At 42.6% G+C, this 23,822-nt stretch overlaps 1 protein-coding gene across 2 annotated transcripts in view; it reads left to right on the top strand.

The window, feature by feature from the left end:
* Positions 1–23,822, top strand: part of Iqch (IQ motif containing H) — a 182,144-nt gene that overhangs the window by 49,648 nt on the left and 108,674 nt on the right. The window contains exons 6-8 of one of the 2 annotated variants that reach the window (XM_032909380.1): positions 10,302–10,422; positions 13,356–13,484; positions 23,185–23,261. In XM_032909380.1, the coding sequence (XP_032765271.1) occupies positions 10,302–10,422; positions 13,356–13,484; positions 23,185–23,261 (327 nt within the window). Of the gene's footprint in view, positions 1–10,301; positions 10,423–13,355; positions 13,485–23,184; positions 23,262–23,822 lie in introns of those variants that run through there. The other variant, XM_032909381.1, reaches the window with a different exon arrangement.

Below are 23,822 nucleotides of genomic sequence, written 5' to 3'. Positions count from 1 at the left end.
CTCCCTCCTCTTTTCTCTCTCATATGAAGTGCGAATGTACCTAGAGAAGATGCTGAGACAGAAAGGACAGGACCTTTGTGAACAAAGCTCGGAAACTCCAGGGAGTGACATCTAAGAACCTTGAGTAAGTGGGTGCAGATCATATTCCTGAACAGAAATGCCGGCTGTCACATGGCGGTCTTTCAGTATTAATCTCCATGTCAACATTAATCTCCATATCTAATGTAATTCCAGTGAAAAGTCATAGGAGCTTTATTTTGTTTGAGTGAAATGTTAATTCTTTTAAATTTGCCAATATTTGTTATTGTGAGGAGTAAATGGCCAAAGGAACTCTTTCCCCCTGAGGAAGATTAATGAAGGTGTACTTTCCATCCCACTTCCTAAAGCATGACAGGATTATAGTAATTATGATGATGCTCTATGGATAGAAAATTATCAGATCAATGGAATAGAAAGTGAGCACAGATTATTACCCTCTGTGTGGTAGGGGTGGCACTGGAAACCAGTGGGGGGAGGGGTGTTTGCCAGCCAGCAGCTACCAGGGGCTTGGAGAAGTTTGGAAAACCAGCGTTGAGTCTGATCCTAGCCTTGTACCCTGTGACAAAACAAAAACTCCAAATGGAGGTAATTAAATGTTTTTTAAGGAAAGAAAAAAAAAAGCGCTTAAAAATTAAAACCATTTTAACTTAGACAAAGAAAGGGTTTTTTTTAAGTACTATAACCTATTAACAATGCACATGTGTGTATGAGGGTAAGTAAAGCCCATTCTCATACAGGCTCAGGCACTGGAGCTGTTCTGAATTTCTATGTGATTTCTGGACAGATTATTTCTATTCCTTATGTATAAGAGCACACTGTAGCTGTCTTCAGACACACCAGAAGAGGGCATCAGATCCCATTACAGATGGTTGGGAGCCACCATGTGGTTGCTGGGAATTGAACTCAGGACCTGTGGAAGAGAAAAGTCAGTGCTCTTAAAAATAGGCCATCTCCAGCCCAGGACAAATTCTGATGCACACAATGACATTAAGATGACTGAATTATATTCCATAAAGTCCATTTCACTGCTAAAATTGGGTTAATATGTTTTATATTGCCCTGATTTGATGTTTGAGTTTAAGTCTCTGTTGTCATCAGCAAAATCTTGTTTTTTTGGTCAGAGCACTGATTGCCTAGTTTGCTAGGGCGCCTCCATCCCCCTTTACTGTTGATGTTTGGGAAAGGATGGGAAGCCTGGTGGAGACACTGAAGTAGACGTCTCAGTACTGCTGTGGAAGGGATGCACTCAGCAACTTGCTCAGGGCTGTCCCATGCCTCCTGAACTAGACTGTTGGGGGAGGGTGGCAATTTAGGGTGGGAGGAACACCCATACAGGAAGGGAAGGGGGGGATGTATTGACCAATCCATGGGAAAGGAATAACACTTGAAATATATTAAGAAATAAAGTTCAGATGTTAAAAAAAAATAAATAAATAACATACTTTTTTCTTTAAGAAAATTTTATGTATATGGACAGAACTATGATAATAGACAATAACAACTCTATAGGGACATATCTGAGTGGTTTCATTTATTTTATGGAGGTAAACCTACAATCCCTACTTGTGTCTTCTAAGCCCAAGGACAAACTCTATGCACACATATGACACTCATGGTATAAATTCCAAATGTTCTGCTAAATGATACCTATAAAGGTCATTTGGTTGAGTTTAACTCTCTGTTGACCATGAGGAAAAATGCTTGAGACAGCACTGAGCCATAGTCATTATAGTTGCTTTAGAGATCTTAGTGATGCTTGGGCAGAGGGAGAAGCAGAAGACAGAAGGTGTCTGGTGAAATGTTGAAAAAAAAAAAAAAGAAAAGGGGCCCAGCAAAGCTGTGCGCCAACCCAGCTGCTGGCATGAGGTAAATGAGAACCAAACCTCATTTCACTTGTGGCTCTGGCCAGTATTTAAACAAGAGCGCCTATAGATGGGCACAGCATTGTGCAGCGAGGGACTAGACATCACGACGGTGAGGGTAAATGACAAACACACAGCCTTTCCCTAGACCTTGGCTGTCAGGGGCTGCTTTCAAACTCAGTCTTGCGCATGTGCTCCCAGGCATGTGGCTCTCCTTCTAGGAGATGCAGTGGGGGAGTGGGTGAGAGGGCAGCAGTTATTCCCCAGGGATTACCGGGGTGGGAGGGGCTCCCCAGTTAGTTCTCTTGGAGAGCCAGAAAGATGGAATCACAGGTGGCAGGGAAAATAGCAAAAAAAAGTTTCCTCGAGTTTTGTTAGTTTGTGTCCATCAGAAACCTGATCCAGTGGGTTCAAGCTGTTAATAAAGGTATCACCCATTTCTTAACTTTGCAGGATACCCAAACATTTGCAGATTATAGCAACATACTTGTCATTGCATTAATCCTGTACCAGAATAAACCCTTTTTACAAACTATTTTCCAGAGGATCTTCGTCCCTCGAAATAATAATGTTCCCTGGAATACATGATTCTGTGGAAGGAGGATGTATTTGTCCTACAAAATTGGGACACAGGCAAAAAAGGCTCAAGCGGTTTTTGCCACTGGGCCCCTGTAGTCACAGCCAACATGCATCACTGTGACTCTTCAGGAGAGCAGGTGCCTGCTTCCCAACTTTCCTCAGAACCCTCAGGAGAAGGAGGCTCTCTTCTGAGGCATAAGCACACTCAGAGGAAGTACTGGATTTAACTGTAGTAGGAAAAAAGTTGTAGAATTTACCACATACTTTTCCTCTTTAGTAGGGCTGAATTTTATATGAAGTTGAATTAGATAAATTCAGGATATCATGATGTCAAATACTAATAGAAGTTCTTGGTTTATAAACAAAGTCTGAAATTAGAACACTCAATTTTAAAAGTGAAACAAAATCTCACTTCTCCCTCCTGAAGCTGGTGCAGCCTGAGCACATTTTCAATGGTTTATTACTCAGGTCTCCACTCAGCAGCCCCAGTGAGAAAGCAGAGCAAATGACAGTGGGCAGGACAGGGGTCATCTCAGGTCACACATGCCAGTGGGCAGGACAGGGGTTATTTCAGGTCACACATGCCAGTGGGCTGGGCAGGGTCATCTCAGGTCACACATGCCAGTGGGCAGGACAGGGGTCATCTCAGGTCACACATGCCAGTGGGCAGGACAAGGGTCATCTCAGGTCACACATGCCAGTGGGCAGGACAAGGGTCATCTCAGGTCACACATGCCAGTGGGCAGGACAAGGGTCATCTCAGGTCACACATGCCAGTGGGCAGGACAGGGGTCATCTCAGGTCACATGCCAGTGGGCAGGACAAGGGTCATCTCAGGTCACATGCCAGTGGGCAGGACAGGGGTCATCTCAGGTCACATGCCAGTGGGCAGGACAGGGGTCATCTCAGGTCACACATGCCAGTGGGCAGGACAAGGGTCATCTCAGGTCACACATGCCAGTGGGCAGGACAAGGGTCATCTCAGGTCACACATGCCAGTGGGCAGGACAGGGGTCATCTCAGGTCACACATGGGTACAGGAAAGGGGGAGAAGGCAGCTCACTGAAGCAAGCAGGATACCTGGGCAAGCTGCCCAGCTGTGCACAGGGAAGGAAGCATGCCATCCCGATGGGGGTTATGACTGGCATATTTTCTCTGTGTTCGTATCTTACTCATAGCTAACAAGAGAAAAGGAAAGGAGGGAGGAGGGAGAACTCCAGGCCACAAAAAGACAGTCTAAAAAATCGTAACTCAAGAACATAAGGATTTTTTCATAATTTCTTCATGTAATAAATAGCACAGCTTGATAACATAAATTAGGTAAAATGGGAGCTCAAACACAGGATGATAAAATAGTGGAATAAAACAAAGAGGGAGATTGCAGACATACAGAAACAAATTGAATACCAAAATACTTTATGGAACTAATAAATAAACTATAAATAGAAGGAGGAGAACACACACTACAGCACACTGAAATACCGACATGGAAGAAAGCCTGTGAGCACAGCATACGCACAGGAAAGAGACAAAGAAATCAATCAGGTGCTAACTGATGCCCATTGCTCTGCTGCAAACTGCATGGCTGCAATATTGAAAACGGTGGACAACACCTTTAAAGATTTATCTCTCGTTTGCAGAACAGTTCATGGAGAACCCACGTCTGGCTCCACTCCATGTACAGCCATGATGCAGTGCCCCATGATGCCACCTCTCCTGTCCCCTCCTTCACTCCTTTACAGGATAGTCTACCTTATGGCAGAAGCTGTTTCCTCTCCACTTGTCAGCTTATGAGAAGTATGAAGAGACCCAAGGGAAAGCCTTCTGAGGAGGTGACCTAGAGGGACTCTTGAATCTGATTAGCATGAATTTGGTCACATGCCCCATTTATTCCCATGGAATACTGAAAAATGTGATCCATAATTGGATAGCCATGCACTCAGGCAAAATTGGAGTGTCATGTTTGAAAGGAAAACAGGCCCTAGAGGACACACAGGTACCATAATATGAAAGGCCAAGATGAGCAATAGGTAAGAACATTTGGCGTCCCGAAAATGGAGAATCTAGCAAATAAAAGAGAAGATATTCATTGATATAACAAAAAAAGCTCTCAAAGTAAAGAGGGGTGAAATGCTGCTGGGAAGAAAGCAGAACCCCAGAGAAGACTGACATAGAATATTTAACACAAATTATTTTAGTTAAGTATCTTTGCTTTAAAGATGAAGAATGTTTCAACATGTAGGAAGTAAGGAATCATCTATAAAGAGTAAAAATACATGTTGGTATTAGAGTTCACAATATTTACCATCAAGAGTAACGGTGTAGTGTTCACATAGTTTTGAAATAAAAATAATAAACCCAGATGTAATTCAGGTGTAAAGGCAGGTAAGATACCCATGTACCTTGCTGGATAGAACCATTGATGGCTTAAGGTAGCCTACCAACCAAAACAAGAAGCTATACTGTAAAGGGCTATGAAAATGACTGTTGATGAACATCTGACCCATTTGTGTGGATAGCAAATACTGGTGTCTATAGAGTCAAAATAGAATGTGAATGTTGTAGGACTAACCAGTGTAAAAGGACTCTGAAATTGAGAGAGGAAAGAAAGCAGCTGGGTGTAGCAAGAACTCTGATGCCCTGTCTTCTGAAGTTAGGCTGTTCTATCCATGGTTACTCATGCAAAAATAATTTAGCATCTTTCATAATAAGCGCTATTCAGCTGTATAACATGAGTCAGCAAAGTATTGCCTAGGTGTTAGCCACCTGCTCCTGTGAATAGAGTTTCATCAGAACATGGCATCTTGGCCCATTCAGTCACTAACAAAATGCCACAAAGCTGATGGTTCATAACAACAGAAACAGATTTCTGGGAAGTTCAAAGTCAAGGTTCTTAGATTCAGCAACTGGTGGAGACCTGCTTTCTGACTTGGGAGGCTACTTTCTCATTGTGTCTCACACAGTGAGGCCACTCACTGGAACCATTTCCATAAAGGCCTCTGAAGTCTATCCTCATGACCTAGTCACCTCTCAGAGCATTCAGACCTCAGCAGCCAGCTCACAGTGTTGTTTCCATGCTGGCAGTCAGCCTGCATAGAGCTCACATGCCCGAAATGTCTGCTGTCATTTTAATTTTTTCAAAACCTATTTTTAATGATGTTCTTAAACACTTTAACCTCCTTTGTAGCCCACCACCCACCAGTAGTGGAAAAGAAAGGACATGGGGGCAATTGACCTGTTTAGAAAGGTTCTTTGGAGCAATTCCTGTTTGTGTAATCTGGAAATTGGCAGCTCAGTTCACAGGTTAGCAGACAGTGGCAGCTGGATCCACTTGCGAACACTTCACAGATACATCAGCAGTCCAGTTCAGTAGAGTTAGAACAGCAGACAAATCAGTAGTGGTGGCACAACCTAGCAGAAACAGCCGGGCCTCAGCCTAGGCACAAGTCAGCAGGAGGGACCTGGACCAATGGAATCCAGGAAAAGTTCTTGGCTGTGCCTCTCTCAACTAAGCAAAGATCAGCAAAGACTCTAGACCAACAAGCACTGCACAGCTAGCTCTATAAGCAAGCCAAGCTCAGCCTCTGTCATTGTCCATCAAGTTCTAGTTATTCTCCCTCCAAACATCACGTGTCCTCCATGGGTCTTAGCTCAACTGATATCACCTGGCCAAACAGCCTGAGTCTGTGGAAGTGGCAAGAAACTGCAGCGCACCACCAGAAGATTTTTGGCGTGTTTCTCTCTATGGAGTCCCAACAAATGCAGCTCAACTATGCAGTGTAAGGCAGACCATTACATGCATCAGTGAACCATCCTTTATGTCCTCTCTGGTGTCTGCTTCAGCTAAATGTTCCATCACAAGTCAGCCTTAGGCTTTTATCTGTGTCCACTTCAGCTAAACACTCCTTCACATGTTTGTCCCAGCAAAACACCATCCAACACAACCGACTTTTCAAAGAACCCTTAAGTTTACACTTCAGCCCACTATTTTGCTCCTTTAAGAGAAAATAATCACCTGTATAAAGGAATCCTGGGATAGAGGAATATTTTGTAAGCTCTACTAATTTGTTGCTGCTAGGGCTGGATTTCAGGTGGAAGAATACTTGCCTAGCATGAACAAACCCGTGTTCAATCCCAGGTAAAACATAAACTGGAAATGGTAGCACATGCCTGTATCTCCAGCTAGAGCATCAGAAGTTCAAGGTCATCCTTAATGGCATTGTAAGTTCAAGACCAACCTGGGCTACCGAGTCTCTCTCAAAATAATAAAAATAATAGTAATAATAATAATAATGACAACATAGTTTGATGTTTTTAATTCAGACCATTTTCCTCTATTAAATCCATGTCAGATTAAATTTAATAATATAATATGCATACCTTTATTATACATCAGAATATCAGTTGTTACAAAGATACCAAAGAGGACGGGTCTCCTAATGAAAGTTGGTGTGCTTCCTTCCACTTTATCTTCATGTTTCCACATTTCAGAACCTTTATAGCATCTCTCCCAGAGCGATGGAACAGGGTGAGCTTTCCGATTAACGATTCTAAGTCATAGGACTATGGTTGCTGCGTCTCCCTTCAGCTTTCCTTTCTTTCCAATGCTAGGGACTGATCTGAGGGCTTCATACACACGACTCAGCTCTCTGCTGCTGAGCTGGAGCCCTGGGACCCCCTTTTTTAAATTTCAAAAATTCTAAGCTAATTTAGAAGATTTAGACAAAGTAATAAAGTGCTGAAATACAGTTTTAGAAATAATAATGAAAGACTGTATGTAAAGGGCATTGTTCTGTTTATATGACAATTGAATAATTATATTTCATATTATGTCAGTGTATGAAGGTGTGCATATCTTACAAGCTGCAAAGTGTATGCTCTGTAATCACAGCATAAGGAGCCTCCAGAGGCAGTGCGGGTAGGGCTTGCTAGGGATTGGCGTGTTCTCAAAGCCAGCTTGGAGCTGGCATTTCTCTCAGCCCATTTTACCTGTCACTCATGCAGCAACAGGTCCACACTTATGCAACCCCCAGACCTCTCCTGGTTGCAGCACTCCACCTATAACTGTATCCTCTAACCCATCCTGTAACTCAATGCCTCTTTAAAGATTTTTAAATATCATCCACACTACTACATCATAACCCTGACTGCATACCACAGTTTGCCCAGGGAGTCTTACAGAAATACCAAGGCCTGAGCATGAACTAAACTGTTCTGATTTAATTGCCCAGGATGGGTGCCCAAACAGCAGTGCTTTCCAGAGACTCCCTGAGTGGTTCCAATACAAGGTTCCAATACCTCAGCCCCATCACAGCACCAGGCAGAACTAAAACCACTCCCACTTCTAAGCCCCCTTAGTCCTCGGCTTCCCCATTGTTCATAAAATTTAATGATCATCGTATTAAAGTTAGTGTTACATAGTAAGTGCTCAGTAAATGCTGACATCTGCTACATTTTCCTTCCAACCCTGCTCATACAAGTGTTTACCCTTGCCATCGGAAAAGGTAGCAGAGTGGGCAGGTGCTTCTTATTTAGCCACCATGAGGAATTTATTTTCTGTAATCTGTAGCCCTCTCTTGTATCCCATCCACTCGCCCACCATCAGCATCCGTGCTTGCTGTCGGCACGGTGTAAGGGACTGAAGACAGCAGCATACGAATCTGCTGGCTGCAGGGCACAGTCTGTTCCCTGCCTCTCAGCCTCTCCTTTGTGTCGTTCCTCGTGATGTATTTTATACTGGATCTTGCTGCTTTAGCTTTCAAAAGCCAGTTGTCAGGTGTTCTTTATAAAAGGCTTTCAGAAAATCCAGATAAATTATGCTCTGTGTCCCGAAACTGCCAAGCCTCTATTTCACTTCGACACAGAGCTTGACAGTTTTGTTGAAGTGGAATCTCTCTCTCTTCCTTCAATTTACCTTCACTTCCCTGACCTTGATACCTGCCAGACAGATAAGAGATCCGTCCCTTTTGATACTGGATGTCCTCAGTCACACATATGCCAGCTCTAGTTACAATACAGTGGGCCATTATCTCAGTCTCTCAGATTAGGAGGAGATCCCAGAAGCAACTCAGATCGAGGGGAGGAGAGAAGAGAGCTAAAGGAAAGGCAGAGCAGCCCCTTTACCTCATAACCTGAGCTCTGTTAGACTGTCCTGCAGTCCCCACTGCAGCTGAGGAAAAGCTAGTCACACCTGCCTTTCCCTGGAACTCACCTGAAGGCAACTGGCAGCACTTCCTGCCTACTGTCCCCTCTTAACATGCTACTCGAGGGTAAGGGAGATGGGTCACTAGATAAAGTACGAGTGTTCTCAGGTGTGAGCGCTGGGGTGAGGATTCTAGAACCTATATAAAAGCCAGACAGCTACAGAGGCAGCCTATAATCCCAGGGAGGCAGAAGTGGGATCCCCTGGGTGAGCTGGCTAGCAAGCCAAATCTGTGAGCTCTGGGTTCAGCAAGAGACCCTGCCTCAGTGAGTAGAGTAGAGAGCAATCCAGTAAGTTACCCGATATTATCCCAGACCTGCTTATGTACACACACACACACACACACACACACACACACACACACACACACACACACACACACACAACCTTTTTCCTTAGTTATTATTTGAAGCAATGGGGTGTAGCTCTGTGATAGTGCTTTCCTAACGTGTACAAGACACCGCATTCTATCCATAGCACCAAAAAAGAACAATTCTTGTTCCTGCTCATTGAGCACCATGAGGAGTTGCGTGTACAGGGGATGCTGCTTTTCTGTTGCCCCTCAGTACTCCATCCTGCCTGGGGAACCCTAAAACTTTGCTCAGCTAGTATTTAAACCATAAGGTGATATTCTACCTCTGTGATTAGAAGAAACATTCCCTTTTCTCTCCTTAAGCCTAATGGGCAGGAAGGTGTAGTACAGCTGAGGTCAATAGCATGGTCCTGTTAGAAAACCGGATTCGTTTTAGATGGACAAACTAAACATTCAGTATATGTGTATCCCGAAGCAAATCCACTAACTTCTGTGCTTTGAGAGCTTCATAAGTTAAGTAGTAAACCATTACCTAGTTCCCCTGGAAGCTATGCAAATTAAGTAAGGTTTGAAAAATAACTTGAAATTTTAAATTAGTTTATAAACACCAGAGAGTGGAGTTCTTCCTGCTGAGAGTCCCAGTAATCTACAACTTCCCATGATCAAGGTAAAAACAGTGTACTTGAACTATACAATTAAATGTGACTTATATGCAAAGCATGCAATGTTTAAAATCTAAACTAAATAGAGCCAACTGCTATTTCATCAGTACGATAAGAGCATTCTTGACTCTAGGAGTGGTGGTTATCTTTGTGACTGATGGCGACATTGCTCCTTTATCCTAGCCGTAGATTTCAACAGTTCACACTTAACCTGTTACTACCGGCTGAAGTGCCTTCCAGTTAGCGTTTATAACCTCAAGACTCTCTTATTTATTTCCTGGGAAGTCTGCCTGTGTACAACTTTGCTGTATTCAAAACCTCCCATGTCAAGATTTAGTACTTTTATATTGTAGTCATTAAAATTGAACAAAATCTTAATAGTCCTTTATTAACTACTACACTGAATTTGCATAGTGGAAATCACCACATGTTAATTGGATTTAATTAACTATTTTAAATTACACAAAATCTTGACAGTAGACAGTAGCATAGGGTACTCAGGAGCAATAAAATTAGAGATGGTATTGCTACTTTATTAAAACTTAATGAAACTATTCATAATCTTATTTATTGCTCACAAGAAGAAAACTGTGTTCATTGTGAAGGCAAAAATGTCAGCTAACAACATTTTTTTAATCACACAGGATAAGGTTCGGCAGGTAAGAAAAGGGTCCACGATCTCCAACCTCACAGTTCTGCCATCCAGTCATCGCACTGACCCCCATTTTATCCCCATACCTGTCTTGCAAAAGGATGCCAGTAAAGGTTAGTGATGGTCCAGCCACGCTTAGGGATGGACAGGTGGGGGCCTTGAGAAGGAATAGGGGCCTGAATTGGAATAGCTTAGGCACTAAGTTTCTTAGGTCATCTCAGACAAGTCAGGTTCTCACCTGGGATGAGCTTCACCCAAGACTAGGTGACCACCAGAGCCTTTTCTACTTCTCAGTCCATCATTTCATGAATTTAATATCGACTTAGGTGTTGGTGTTGTGTATTAAAATGATTATCATGTTTATATGATATAATTAGGAGTTACTGTTTTCTAAATAGTTTCTGATGGGCTTCTAATTGTTTTAATGTTATTTAAGAATACTGCTATGCAAAACCATGAGCCAGAGATAATGTAACTGGTGTTTTTTTAATTTTTATTAGTTATTATTTTACATATATGAGTGTTTACCTGGATGTGTTTGTGCTTGTATGCCATATGCATGCCTGGGGCCCTCTGAAGCCAGAAGATGGTGTTGGGAATCCTGGAACTGGAGTGCAGGTGGTTGTGAGTGCCATGTGGTGCTGCGAACTGAACCTCTGAGCCAGCTCTCTAGCCCCTTTAAAGTCTCCTGTAATAAACTATTGGACTTCTAATAAGAAAAGACTGTATCATCTTTACCTTGGTATCTATGGTGCCCAGGACTGTGTGGGTGACTGTGAATTGACTGAGTACGTGAATGGATGAGGATTGGGTATCTGTGTCTTCTGTAGTCCTCTTAGTTTCCCTTAGATCATTTGATTGACTGGAACGTTAAAGAAGGGCTAAGTGACTCTCCTTTCCTAACTCAGATATAAAGGAGCGAGACGATCTTCTCTCACTTCCTGTCTGTTTGGAGTAATCAGGACCCAGAGTTGGTTCTAAACCATTCCCGTGGTACTGGAGACTCAATGTCCTCTGGCATTTAGCTCTGTGTCTTGTCTGCTGACCTTTGCTGGTAGTGGATACCCCTGCATGCAATGTCTCTGAATTTGTTAAGTTTCCCTCAGTTGTCATTATTTCTTTGCTAGCTGTGAGAAGTTCCGTGGCTTACACATTCTAGTACCTTATATACCACTACTGTCCACGGAACACTAAGTAACACTAGTGAGTTTGTATTTTCTCCTAGGTGAAATTAGGATGAGTGAATGAATCAGCCCTTGCTTTTGCAGATAAAAATCACTGTAAGACAAAGGTGAATCTAGGATCAAGGCAACTGGTGCAGAGGGAAAGAAACTTATATATCCACCAGAGAACACCTGGCCTATCATATGTGTAATTAATCAATCAATTCGTTCTCATGTATTTATGGAGTGCTTATCATATGTCTGGTTATTGTACAAGGTAATATTAGTATCAAGAAAGCACAAGTCACAGAAATGTGTGGGTTTTCAGGGGTCTGATGCCTTTAAGTGACATTTAAGACCCACTCCAGCTCTGCATGAGTTCAGCATGAGAGATGAGCAGCAGCCACATCAACAGGAATCCTCAGGGGTTCTTGAATTATCTGGAAAAATCTAAGAAATGAAGCTCTCCACAGAGTCAGTGGTTGAAATACTGGTGTCACAGTGCACAGACCAGAATCTAGTTTTCTCCCCTGGAAAGCACACGCAGCTCTTACACATGGGAATGGGTATGGACAATAAAGATATTCATGAAAACAAAGCACTTACCATTGTAACATACAGAGCTCGTTCAGTTCTGGTGTACAAAAGCAGAAACCTGACTGATCTCAGAGGGCTTAAAGTAACCAATGCCGCTTAGCCCTGACATCAGGGCACAGACATGCCTTGTGGGAGCTTCAGGACTTCAGATCCTCCGGCTCTAATCTTGACTATTTGGGCAGGTCAGGGACAGGGATTGGAAAACTTTGCCTACAATCAGAAAAAAAATCCTCCCACAAGTGATTGTGCAGTATGCAAATGAGATTTCTCTAGGAATGATTCTTTTACGGGTGAAGTCTTTGACTGTTCGGCCCTTTAGCAGGTGTTCTGCTGTGACACCAGACCGACATGTCTAATAGCAGTGTACTGTCCTCTCGGGCTCCCAGAGCAAATGCAGACAGTCTCAGGCCCTCTTAGGAGTGCCAATTTCTTCAACTTAGTCCAGCTCAGTGTTAGTTTATGTGCTAGGAATTTATTGAGGTAGAACGTTCTTCACTTTTCTCTCTATTGTATACGAGCATAAGAAACTTAAGCCCTATCAGAAATTTATGGCAGGTAGTCTCCAGATTTCTGGGTTTCTGACATCAAAACAATAGGCAATAGACCCATTGTAAGAAAAGGTCTGTCCCTAACACGAGGCTTTGTATAATTATTACCTGTTTATTCGTTAACAAGGTGTCTTGCCCTTAAAAAGACTTGGTGGCAGCCTTGCTGATGACAAGAAATTGTACATCAGTTTCATGAATTACTAACGTGGCTCTAATATAGTCAGATCCAGTCTGGCTTTCATAACTTCTGGTGATATAAGCATGTCTACAGATAATTTTTAACAAAATATGAATGATTAGAACATTGGATATATGGGTTCAAGTACACAGGTTTTCTTTCCTTTGGAACAAAAGATCACCTTAGTTATTAAGAATGTATGCCTTATATCCCTGAATTTCAGAAAGTGCAATAAAGTCACCAGTGATTGAAAGTGCCATAAGTATAAGGAAGTTTTAGTTTGTCTTGAAATTATACTTCTACCGAAAAATGAAATTATCTTAGTGCAATTTGATTTCATATCACTGCAATTGGAAATGGTTTTCCCCTTGGGTTAGCATATTAAGCTTAAAGTGTGCTATAGCTGGTTTTCATGCAGAAGATGAAGGCCCCAAAAAGCACCTTTACAAATGAGATGATGAATGATGCTACGTTACTGTTGTGCAATTCATAGAGCTCAGACTTGGTACACTTGCTTAGAGTTCAACTCATGCTTCCTTGTGTGCTAACCTTCCTTTTAGGGATCTTAAGTATGATTGAACGAGGGCTGATCCCCCCAGCAGCAAGGATTACCTTTCAGAATCCACCCATTAAACCCCAAGCACTTCCTCTGCATAGCTTTGATGAGCATCGGAAGGTATCAGTAACAGGTAAGACACTCACACCTCTGCGCTTAGCTGGGATCCTGCCGAAATGGTCTCCCCCTTGAAACCCAGACTGCTAGACCTTTAGTCCTCAGTAATAGAACAAGGTGAGAGTTAAGGCATCCTGAGTTTATTTGAACACACAGAGCAACCGAGGCTAACCATGGAGAGCCTATGCACTGTGTGTTGGGAAGTTGGTATTTTCAAGGTCTTGTAGTTTGGTTGGGGAAACAAGACAAAAATAGTAAAGATCTAAAAATTAAAATCAAAGCACTGAAATTGAAAGATACTCTACTGTTTGCTGCTTGAGTGTCCTTTTGTGATGTGATTGAAGGCACTAGCTTAATTAGACGAGTTTTGTCCTCCTGTTCTTAGGGAGGGCATTACTCATACATTTACAATGCAAATCTTTACAATGCAGCTATACGTATTGAAAATAGTTTTTCCTACTCTGACTGGACTTTTTTAATAGTGCCTTTTTAAAATTACACTTTTTATATTGAGATAATTGTAGATTCACATATGTTTGTAAGAACTAATAGAATTCTTTGCATAGTTTGCCCCAGTATTAACAATATTACTATTGGAATATTATAGTATGATACCATCATCAGGTCGTACTGGGGATGAGACAGGGCCTTGCCCATGGTGGGCAAGCACTCTCCCACTGAGGTTTGTGCTAGTCCCCAGCCAGGGTACTGATTCATTCAAGGCTGGAGGGTTTTTTTTTTTTTTTTATTATTGGATACTTTTTATTTACATTTCAAATGCTATTTCCTTTCCCGTTTTCCCAGCCATAAACCTCCTATCCCATCTCCCTTCCCTTCTTCTATGAGGGTGTTCCCCTCCCCAACTACCCCTCCTTCCCCCTTCTCCCTGACATTCCCCTACACTGGGGGATCCAGCCTTGAAAGAACCAAGGGCTTCTCCTCCCATTGGTGCCCAACAAGGCCATCCTCTGCTACATATGCAGCTAGAGCCATGGGTCTGTCCATGTGTAGTCTTTGGATGGTGGTTTAGTCCCTGGGAGCTCTGGTTGGTTGGTATTGTTGTTCTTATGGGGTTGTGAGCCCCTTCAGCTCCTTCAATCCTTTCTCCAACAGAGACCCTGTTCTCAGTTCAATGGTTTGCTGCTAGCATTTGCCTCTATATTTGACATGTTCTGGCTGAGATTCACAGGAGACAGCTATATCAGGCTCCAGTCAGCATGCACTTCTTGACTTCATCAATATTATCTAGTTTTGGTGGCTGTATATATATGGGCTGTATCCTCAGGTGGGGGCAGTCTCTGAATGGCCATTCATTCAGTCTCTGCTCCAAACTTTGCCTCCTTATCCCTTCCTGTGAATATTTTGTTCCCCCTTCTAAGAAAGACTAAAGCATCCACACTTTGGTCGTCCTTCTTCTTGAGTTTCATGTGGTCTGTGGATTGTATCTTGGGGAATTTGAGCTTTTGGGCTAATATCCACTTATCATGAATGCAAACCATGTGTGTTTTCCTGTGATTGGGTTACCTCACTCAGGATGATATTTTCTAGTTCAATTCATTTGCCTATGAATTTTATTAAGTCATTGTTTTTGATAGCTGAGTAGTATTCCATTGTGTACATGTACCACATTTTCTGTATCCATTCCTCTGTTGAAGGGCATCTGGGTTCTTTACAGCTCCTGGCTATTATAAATAAGGCTGCTATGAACATAGTGGAGCATGTGTCTTTGTTGTATGTTGGAGCATCATTTGAGTATATGCCCAGGAGTTAGCTGGGTCTTCAGATAGTGCAATGTCCAATTTTCTGAGGAACCTCCAGACTTATTTCCACAGTGGTTGTACCAACTTGTAATCCCACCAACAATGGAAGAGTGTTCCTCTTTCTCCACATCCTTGTCAGCATCTGTGGTCACCTGAGTTTTTGATCTTAGCCATTTTGACTAGTATGAGGTGGAATATTTCTATCACCAAGTGGATAGAACACCACCAACTTCCTTCCATACCCCTTTAGTCCCTGGCGTCCAAAAATCTGTTCTTTGTTGTATAACTTTGTAACTTCAAAAGCGTCACACGAATGACCTAATAGAGAATGGAACCTTTGGGTTTTTATATTTCCACTCAGAAGAACCCTCCAGCTTGTAGCTGTTTTGGTTATATTCCAATATTTCCATGCAAGAATACAATATACTTTGGTCATATAGACTTCTGTTATTACTCTTTTGTCCCCCACGCCTTCCCTTCCCCCTTCCTTTTCCATACCAATGATCTTCAATCATTCATATCTTCTCCGTATCCTAGCTTCTCCTAATATGAGAAAAATAGGAAATCCTTGTCTTCATAGGAAATAGGCTGGTGCCATTAATCTTCTAGCAAGTGACCTAATTTTATTCTTCTTTATGTCTCAGTAGGACCCGTGAGGGAGTGGGTGTGAGTGTGTGTGTGTGTGTGTGTGTGTGTGTGTGTATTTAAATCTATTATCTCTTAATAGGCAGCTAGGCTGGCTCAAGGAGATACAGGCAGATCTCTAGTAAGCTGAGCCTGAGCCCTTTGTTTATACATCAGGAAGGGATATGGCTGAATCATACGGAACTTCTGGTTTTGTTTTTTTTTTTTAAGGACTTCCACACTAATTTCCATAGTGTCTGCTCTAAATTCTATCCTCATAGTTGTGAATAGGTGATCCTGTTTCCTCCCTGGATCCCCCATAGTGAGTCACTGAGCATCCTTCCCTGTATTACGGGCCACTGGTACTTGATTGGAAACTCTCTCCTCAGCTCAATTCCCCATGGTTTCACCTGATATTTCCTCCTTCGTTGTCAATCTTTTGAGTTCTTTATACACAGTACACATGAGCCTCCTATTGGATGAGCAGAGATCTTATCCTATTCTGTAAAGTGTCTCTTCACTCGTGGATTGTTCCTTTGCAGTGAGAAAGCTTTGTAATTTCATATAATCCCATTTGTCATGTTTTATTATTATTTCTTGAAATATTAGCTATCTAGAAAGCCGTTGCCCATGCCTAGATATTGAAGTTTTTCCTGGTTTCCTCAGGCAGGTTCAAAGTCTCAGGCACTTTAAGGTCTTTGACCCATTTTGGTTTAGATTTGTACAGTGTGAAGGGTGGGGCTTTAGTTTCAGTCTTCTATGTGTGGATATGCAGTTTTCCCTCCACTGTTTGGTAAACAGACCATCTTTACTCCAATACTTGTCTTTGGCATCTTCGTTAAGAATCAAATGGTTGCAACTGCTTAGGCTTATTTCTAGTTCTTCTATTGTGTCTTTTAAAATTATATGTATGTGTGCATGATGTGCATACGTGTCTTGTGTTTGTGGGGGGCACATGTGTATGCAGGTGCACATGTTTATATGCAAAGGCCACTCTATTTGCTGAGGCAGGGACTCTCACTGAACGCTGAGCTAGATGATTCCGGTGAGTCTAACTCGCTCCCTTGCTCAGGAGGGCCTCTGTCTCTGTATCTTGAGCCCTGGGATTATGGGTGACCACCATGCCTCCCTGACTTTTATGAGTTCTGAGGATCTGAACTCCTACTCTCCTGCTTGCTGAGCAAGTGTTTTGTTTGCTTGCTTGCTTTTCGTTTCTTTTGTTTGTTTTCCCAGGACTATGTTCCCGACCTCTGTGCCTGCTTTTTGATGGCGCCATGCTGTTTTAGTTACCATGCTTCTGGAGAACAGTTTGACGTATTGTGATAATTCTACAATTGTTATTTGTGGGTTCTTTTGTGCTTTTATATGCATTTTAGATACCTGAAGTATACCTACTTCTGTGAAGAATGTTATTGGAATAGTTTTTCTTTTTATTTTCTATTATTTTATTTTTTAACTTTTTTATTGAATTTTAAAAATTTTACATTATGCACCCCAATCCCACTTATCTCCCTGTTCCTTCATATCTGATGTCTGTCCTTATAACCTCCCCCCCCAAAAAAAAAGAAAATAAAAATAAAAGACAAATAAACAAAACCTAAACCAAAACAATAACAAAAACATCTTGTCATGGAAACTGCAGTATATCACACAGTATACCCTTTAGTTTACAAATTTTTACTTGGCAATGTTCATTGTAATGAGTCATTGGTCTGGTTCAAGACCTCTGGCCTCTGCTACACCATCTATACTGGATCCTCACTGGGATTCCTCTCAGATATCCTGTTGTTGCCCTGTGTCATGGAGATCCTGAGGCTTTGGATCTGCAGGACTGGACTGTGCATGCACTCCAGCAGTTCATAGATGCAGAGCTCTGCATCTGGGCCTGGGCGGTAGCTGAGTTGGCCAGCTCACCATCTCTCCAGCATGTACCGCCAGGGCAAGCTCTCCAGTACTGCCCCGTTAGCTCACCCAATACCACATTTTGCAAGAGGCAGGGCCAGCTCTCCCATGCTCATGCTCTTGGAATTGACTCACCAGTGTTCACTACCAGGGCCAGCTTTGCTGTGCTGCCCAGGTGAGGTGCAGGGCTTGCTCTCCCAAGTACACAGCTCTGCACTGCTCTTGGAATCAGCAAGGTTCCAGGAGGCAGCCCAGATCAGGAATGCTCAAGTGGATTTTGGTGGTATTATGGGGCCATAGACATCAACACAGATCCTCCTGTGTTTGCATGACTACAGACACAGACATGGCCCTCACCACCAGCACCAGCTGGGACTTCACCATGGCCTCGTGTGGCAGCACAGGCTCTCACATCAGACTGTTCCTCCGTCTTCATGTCTCCAGTCCCACCTCTCCTCAGGGTGCTCAAACCAGTCTCCTCCTGCTCCTCCTCTCCCACCTCTCTCCCACATGCTTGCACAGCATAGTGGCTCCCACTGGGCAGTTCCAGTATTCCTGGAACTTTGATGAGATTGTACTGAATCCATAAATCGCTTTTGGTAATATGGCCATTTTAACAATGTTAATTCTACTGGGCATTGTTTTGTTTTGTTTTGACTAGTACAAATGGAATTGGTTTTCTGACCTTTTTTTCCCCAATGATCTGACGTTGGGATATGGAAAAGCTACTGGATTATGTATGTTGATTTAGTATCTTGCTATTTGTTGAAAGTTTTTATCAGAATAAGAATCTTCTGGTAGACTCTTTAAGTATAGGGTGATATCTGAAAATAGGGATTATTTGACTTTATTCATTTCCTAATAGTTTCTCTTTTCTTTTTCTCACCTTTCTGCTCTGGATAAGAATTCAAACACTATATAGAGTGAGAAAGGGGAGAGTTGGCTCCTGTCTCTTCTCTGACTTAGACTTTTCTCCTATTCCTTGTAGCATTAGCCTATATGTAGCCTCCATTATGTTGAGGTGTGATCACTTTTCCTAGTTTCTTCAGAGCTTTAACCTTTGAAAAGATGAGCCTTTTCTGTATATATTGGGTAGTTATAGGATTCCATCTGGTTCTGTTTAAGTGCTGTGTTACACTTATCTTCTATATTCATGTGTTGAGCCATGTTTGCATCCCTGGGATGAATGTGCCTTCATGTTATGGCTTTCCAATGTGTTGTTGGGTTCAGTTGAAACTTATAGCAGTAATTACCCATTTGGTGCCAAGTAATCCTTGATGTTAGCATGATACAGCCATGCACCTGTCAAAGGAGGGGGCTGTTTCAAGCTTTCCCCGCTATGAGACATCTATGTAAACACGAATGTGCAAGCTTTGTATGTGCATGTGCTCTCCTCTCTTTAGATTGGATGCCCGGGGCGTGTGATTGCTGGGTCTTAGCAGACTTCCATGTCTGCTCCAGCCATTCACAATTACATTCGTGCCAGGAAGTGGTTTTGGTTCAACCATCAAAGATAATTTTTAGATGCAAAAAGGAGTGTCTCTTACTTGTGCTGATATCCGTTCTGTCCTTTGCCTTCTCATCTCCCACCTGTTCCTTGAGCATCCCCTTCCTGTGTAGTTCTTTCAGAGTCTGGATATGAAGCACATAGTGTTTTGAGTTTCTTTCATCTGAGTATGGGTTGAGTTCCCATCTTTTTTCCTAAAAGAAATTTTCTTTAAAACTGCTTTTTAAAAATGATTATTGTTATTTTTTATGCACATTGGTGTGTGTGTGTGTGTGTGTGTGTGTGTGTGTGTGTGTGTGTGTGTGATCCCTGAACCCCTAGAACTGAAGTTACAAACAGTTGTGAGCTGCCACTGTGTGCTAGGTCCTTTGGAAGAGCAGCCAGCTCTCCCAACCACCAGACCATTCCTCCAGCCCCTAAAGGAAATTGTCCTTGAGTATATGTGATTCTGGGTGCCATGTTTTCTTCCTTAGCACTTGAAGGAAAGGGGCTATGCTGAGTCGCTGGCCAGCCTCTGACTAGAAATCTGTCAACAGTGAACTTGTTCTCCTGTAGGTAAGGTGGTCCTTCCTCCGCCTGCTTTCAACATTTTATTCTGGTTTTAGTTATCGGGGTTTTTATTTTTATTGTGTTGTATGCTGCCTTGGAATTCCTTGCCTTTTTCTCATTTCTACTTGTCTTAGCCTCTTAAACCTGTAGGTTTTTATTTTACCAGATTCGGCATGCTTTCAGCCATTGTTTCTTCTCTGCAGTCTCCTTCTGTAGCTTTGCTCCCTTGGGAGAGCAATAGCGTAGATGCAGGCAGGCTCTCTCATGTAGTCCCACAGGTCTTTGGATGCTGTTCACTTCTGTTCACCCTGCCTTGTGTCTGCCTTGAGTTCTCAGGTTGGGTGATCTCTGTTATGGCTTTCCAATCACTGATTCCTTTGTTTGTATCTTTGAATTTAGGTTATTGAATTTTTAATTTTTTTCATACTTTATAATTCTTTGTAGAGATTTTGTATGTTTTTCATTTTTTCAAGTGTGTTTATAATTGCTTACAGGTGCGTTTTTATGACTGTTTTACTGTTCATGTATAATTTTTGATCATATGCAATGCTGACCGAAACCCCTCTGAATGTTTTCCCGAATTTATATTTAGCAGATTCATAAAAAGTCACATGTTAATGGGCAGTGTTATGTTTTGATACATATATGCATTGCATAATGTTTAAACCAAGTTGAACACATTTGTCTCCCCAAACATTTCTCATTTCTATGTGATAGGAACTGTTAAATTCCTTTCTTGTAGACTTTCAACATATCTGGAACATTATTGACCACTGTCACTATACTGTTTGAAATAGTACAGCAAGACTTATTGTTCTTATCCAACTCTGTGCTGGCCAATGTCCTGTCAACTTAACACAGGCTAGAATTTTTGGGAAAAGGAGACTCTCAATTGAGAAAATATCTTCATAGGAATTGCCTGTGGGCAAGTCTGTAGGGCATTGTTTTGGTTAGTGGTTGATGTGGGAGGGCCCAGACCATTGTCAGTATACATTCCAAGCAGGTGGACCTGTATCAAAAATCATGCTGAGCAAGCCTTGGGGAGCAAGCCAGTAAGCAGCACTCTTCCATGGCCTCTGCACCAGCTCTTGACTTAAGTTCCTGCTCTGAATCCCCTGGATAATGGACCACCAGCTACCCACTGAAATAAAACCTTTCCTCTCCAAGTTGCTTTTGATCAGAGTGTTCTGTCACAGCAGTAGAAGTCTAAAAGACTGTGGTTCAGCAGCACTATCTCTCCATCTTCCCCCTTACTCTCCCACTTTTGTTCCCTGCCAGTCTGCTCTAGATATCTATGGAATTAACCTAGCTTGATCTCACACAGGTGCTAATCATCAATCACATGGTAGCTCTGTGAAACTGCTATTTTCCATAATTTATGTTCCCATTGATAGGTCTTAAATTGGTGGCACCATTTTATCTATTGTAACCAATGAGTTGCTTTCAAGGCTACAGTGGGTTTCAATTCCTTTAACGAACATACTCCACACAGGGAAAACAAAAAACAGAACAAAAACAAACAAACAAAAAACTCCTATGGTTAAAGTTTTCTGAATTTGCAGTTTTGCAGCAGGCTGCATTAGACAACATGCTCCTTCCATGCCCTTATTTGGAAATGTTCTGTCCACAGCCAATCAGGGCCTGACCAGCTGACTTCAAGCCTGCCTGTCCTGTTCCTTAGAAAGCTCACTTCTGTAACTCCCAGGATCACAGTCTCTTCCCACCCTGAGTGCAGCCCAGCAGATATAGTAAGAGCCTGATGGACACCGGGTTAGTTTCCCTGCCTTATTTTCTGTCCTCTGCAGACAGATTGCGAGGGTGTGCACCTTTTATCCACACCCTTGCCAGAACATTCTGGTGTTTTGGTAATAGCTATTCATAGGGGTGAAAGGATGGACTATCAGGCTTCTCCTGAGCGACCTCTCCGGCATGTTAGGTCTCATCCTCATGTTCACCATTTCTTGACTTCTAAGTGACCCCTCCAGCAAACTTGGGTCTACATACATACACACTACAGCTAGGAAAATGGTGGCAGTGGGCATGTTTTCTCTTAAATCTATCAGGTGACACGACAGCCACAAGGAAGACTGGGAAAGTGAACATCCAGGGAGAGGGTTGATGTTCTCATTTAAACAAACTTAGACTGAATCCTTAGCCCAATGAGTGTGTTCAGTCCAGTCCTTTAATAAGCATCTCTCCTTTGCTAGCTACCTAAATATAGTTAACAATTGAGATATACTTAAAACTGACTGTCCAAAGTTAAACTCTTAAACTGGTGAACCTATGCGTTCAAGACATCTGTCCTATGATGAGGCAGAGGTGGGTAGCAGAGCCCAAAGTGAGCAATGGGACAGAAGAGTTCAGAGGTCAAGGCAATATGTCTGAGGCTTATACTGGGATTGGCGGACACTGGGGTACACTGGACAACATAATGGTAGAGCATCACAGGGAGACTTGCTAGAAGCCAGGGGAATCAGAGAAAGTGTTAGACTGGGCCAGACAACAAACAAATCCCTTGTGTGGCAGGTTATGATGCTCTGAAATTCTTGCTACTTTAAAAAAAGATGTTGAAAAGATTCCTTGTAGCCCAACTGCAGGCAGAGAAACCGAGTCCTCCAAGTGGGCTAAGTTGTACATTGCTATCATCCACTAAGTGTTGTCCAACATCAGTGGCTTTCCAAAGACTGTTGTTATAGAGTGGACAGAAGAGGGGGTTGAGCTGGAGGACCTGGGATAGAAAAGACTCACGTGTTTGCATTTTAGTAACCATTTAAGTAAATCATTTTATTGGTAAGAATAATAACAGGGTTTTTCTCCCCTAGAACGCCAGGTGTGGGCTGTCTGCAAAGGGTAGCTGAGTTTGCTGCCAGTCAGCAGGACAGATGTGACTGAGTGCTGTGCCTATAGATTGATTAATCAGAAATAATCTTTATGGTGTTATTCATCATATCAGTTCCCCAAGTCAGTTTGATTTCTAGTCATCTTTTTAAACAGCTACCCAATGAAATAATCCACTATATGCAACTGTATTAATTATTTTTACATAAACTCGGGAATCTGGTGAATTAAGGGAGCCTTCTTTTAGGAGAGAAATTGTCCTCTCCACTCTTCCTGTCTGTTAGATCTAGTTTTCTTCTAGGCGTTTTGCATAAGGTGGGCTGACCTTGTGCTCTGAAGAAGTAGTTGCCTTATCATAGGTTTTTCCTTTGGAGACAAGAATCCCAGAGATGTCACAGAACAGGTACAGGAGATGCAGGTAGCAAGCACACAGTGGATGACGGCCATCTGACTTGCAAGCTGAACCCCATAAGATCCACCAGATGGCTCAGCCTGTCCTTTGGGAAGAAGTAATGCTGCCCTGCCTCTGTCCACAGCCTCCTTTCCGCTAGCTCACAAGCCACGCCTGGCTTCAGAAAAAGTGGAGGAGTCTCAACAGAAACAGAAAGCCAAGGTACTCACACATCTAAGCACGGAAGAACGCAGTCTACCTGTGACGGTATGTGTCATAGACCCATTGTCGAATTGTGCCTCTCACACAGGAGTAAGCATCACTCCAGCAGCTCTTAGGGAACATTTTATCTCACTGTGGTTATTATTATTCTCTGTGGTGATATGGATCAAATTCAGGGCCTCCCACATGCTAGGCAAGAGCTCACCACTGAACTACACAGTCAGCTCCTGCTTCAAAAGGGAAAATGAACGCACAAGTTACTCTGCCAGGACACTGCAGGCAGGGCCCAATATGAGCAGAACCATTGCATTATTTTGAGATTTTTTCAGGCAAGTGATCAACCTATGCTAGCAGCGGCTCAGAGGCCAGGAGTCTGGGGTACAGACGCTACATGGATGCTTTACATCCTGACCTACATCTGTAGTATTACATACAGCGTGTCACTGAGAGGTGTCACCTTGTCCCATTTGTCTTCAAGCCCTCCAAGTTTTCACAGAAAACCGTGATGGAGGAGGAGGAGACTGTACTCGCCAACACTAGTCCTTCACATGGCAGTGTAAT

Source organism: Rattus rattus, chromosome 8 (genome assembly GCF_011064425.1).
Source record: "Rattus rattus isolate New Zealand chromosome 8, Rrattus_CSIRO_v1, whole genome shotgun sequence".
Taxonomy (NCBI): domain Eukaryota; kingdom Metazoa; phylum Chordata; class Mammalia; order Rodentia; family Muridae; genus Rattus; species Rattus rattus.
Note: the sequence above shows the minus strand (reverse complement) of the source record. Positions and strands in the feature narration are given on the sequence as shown.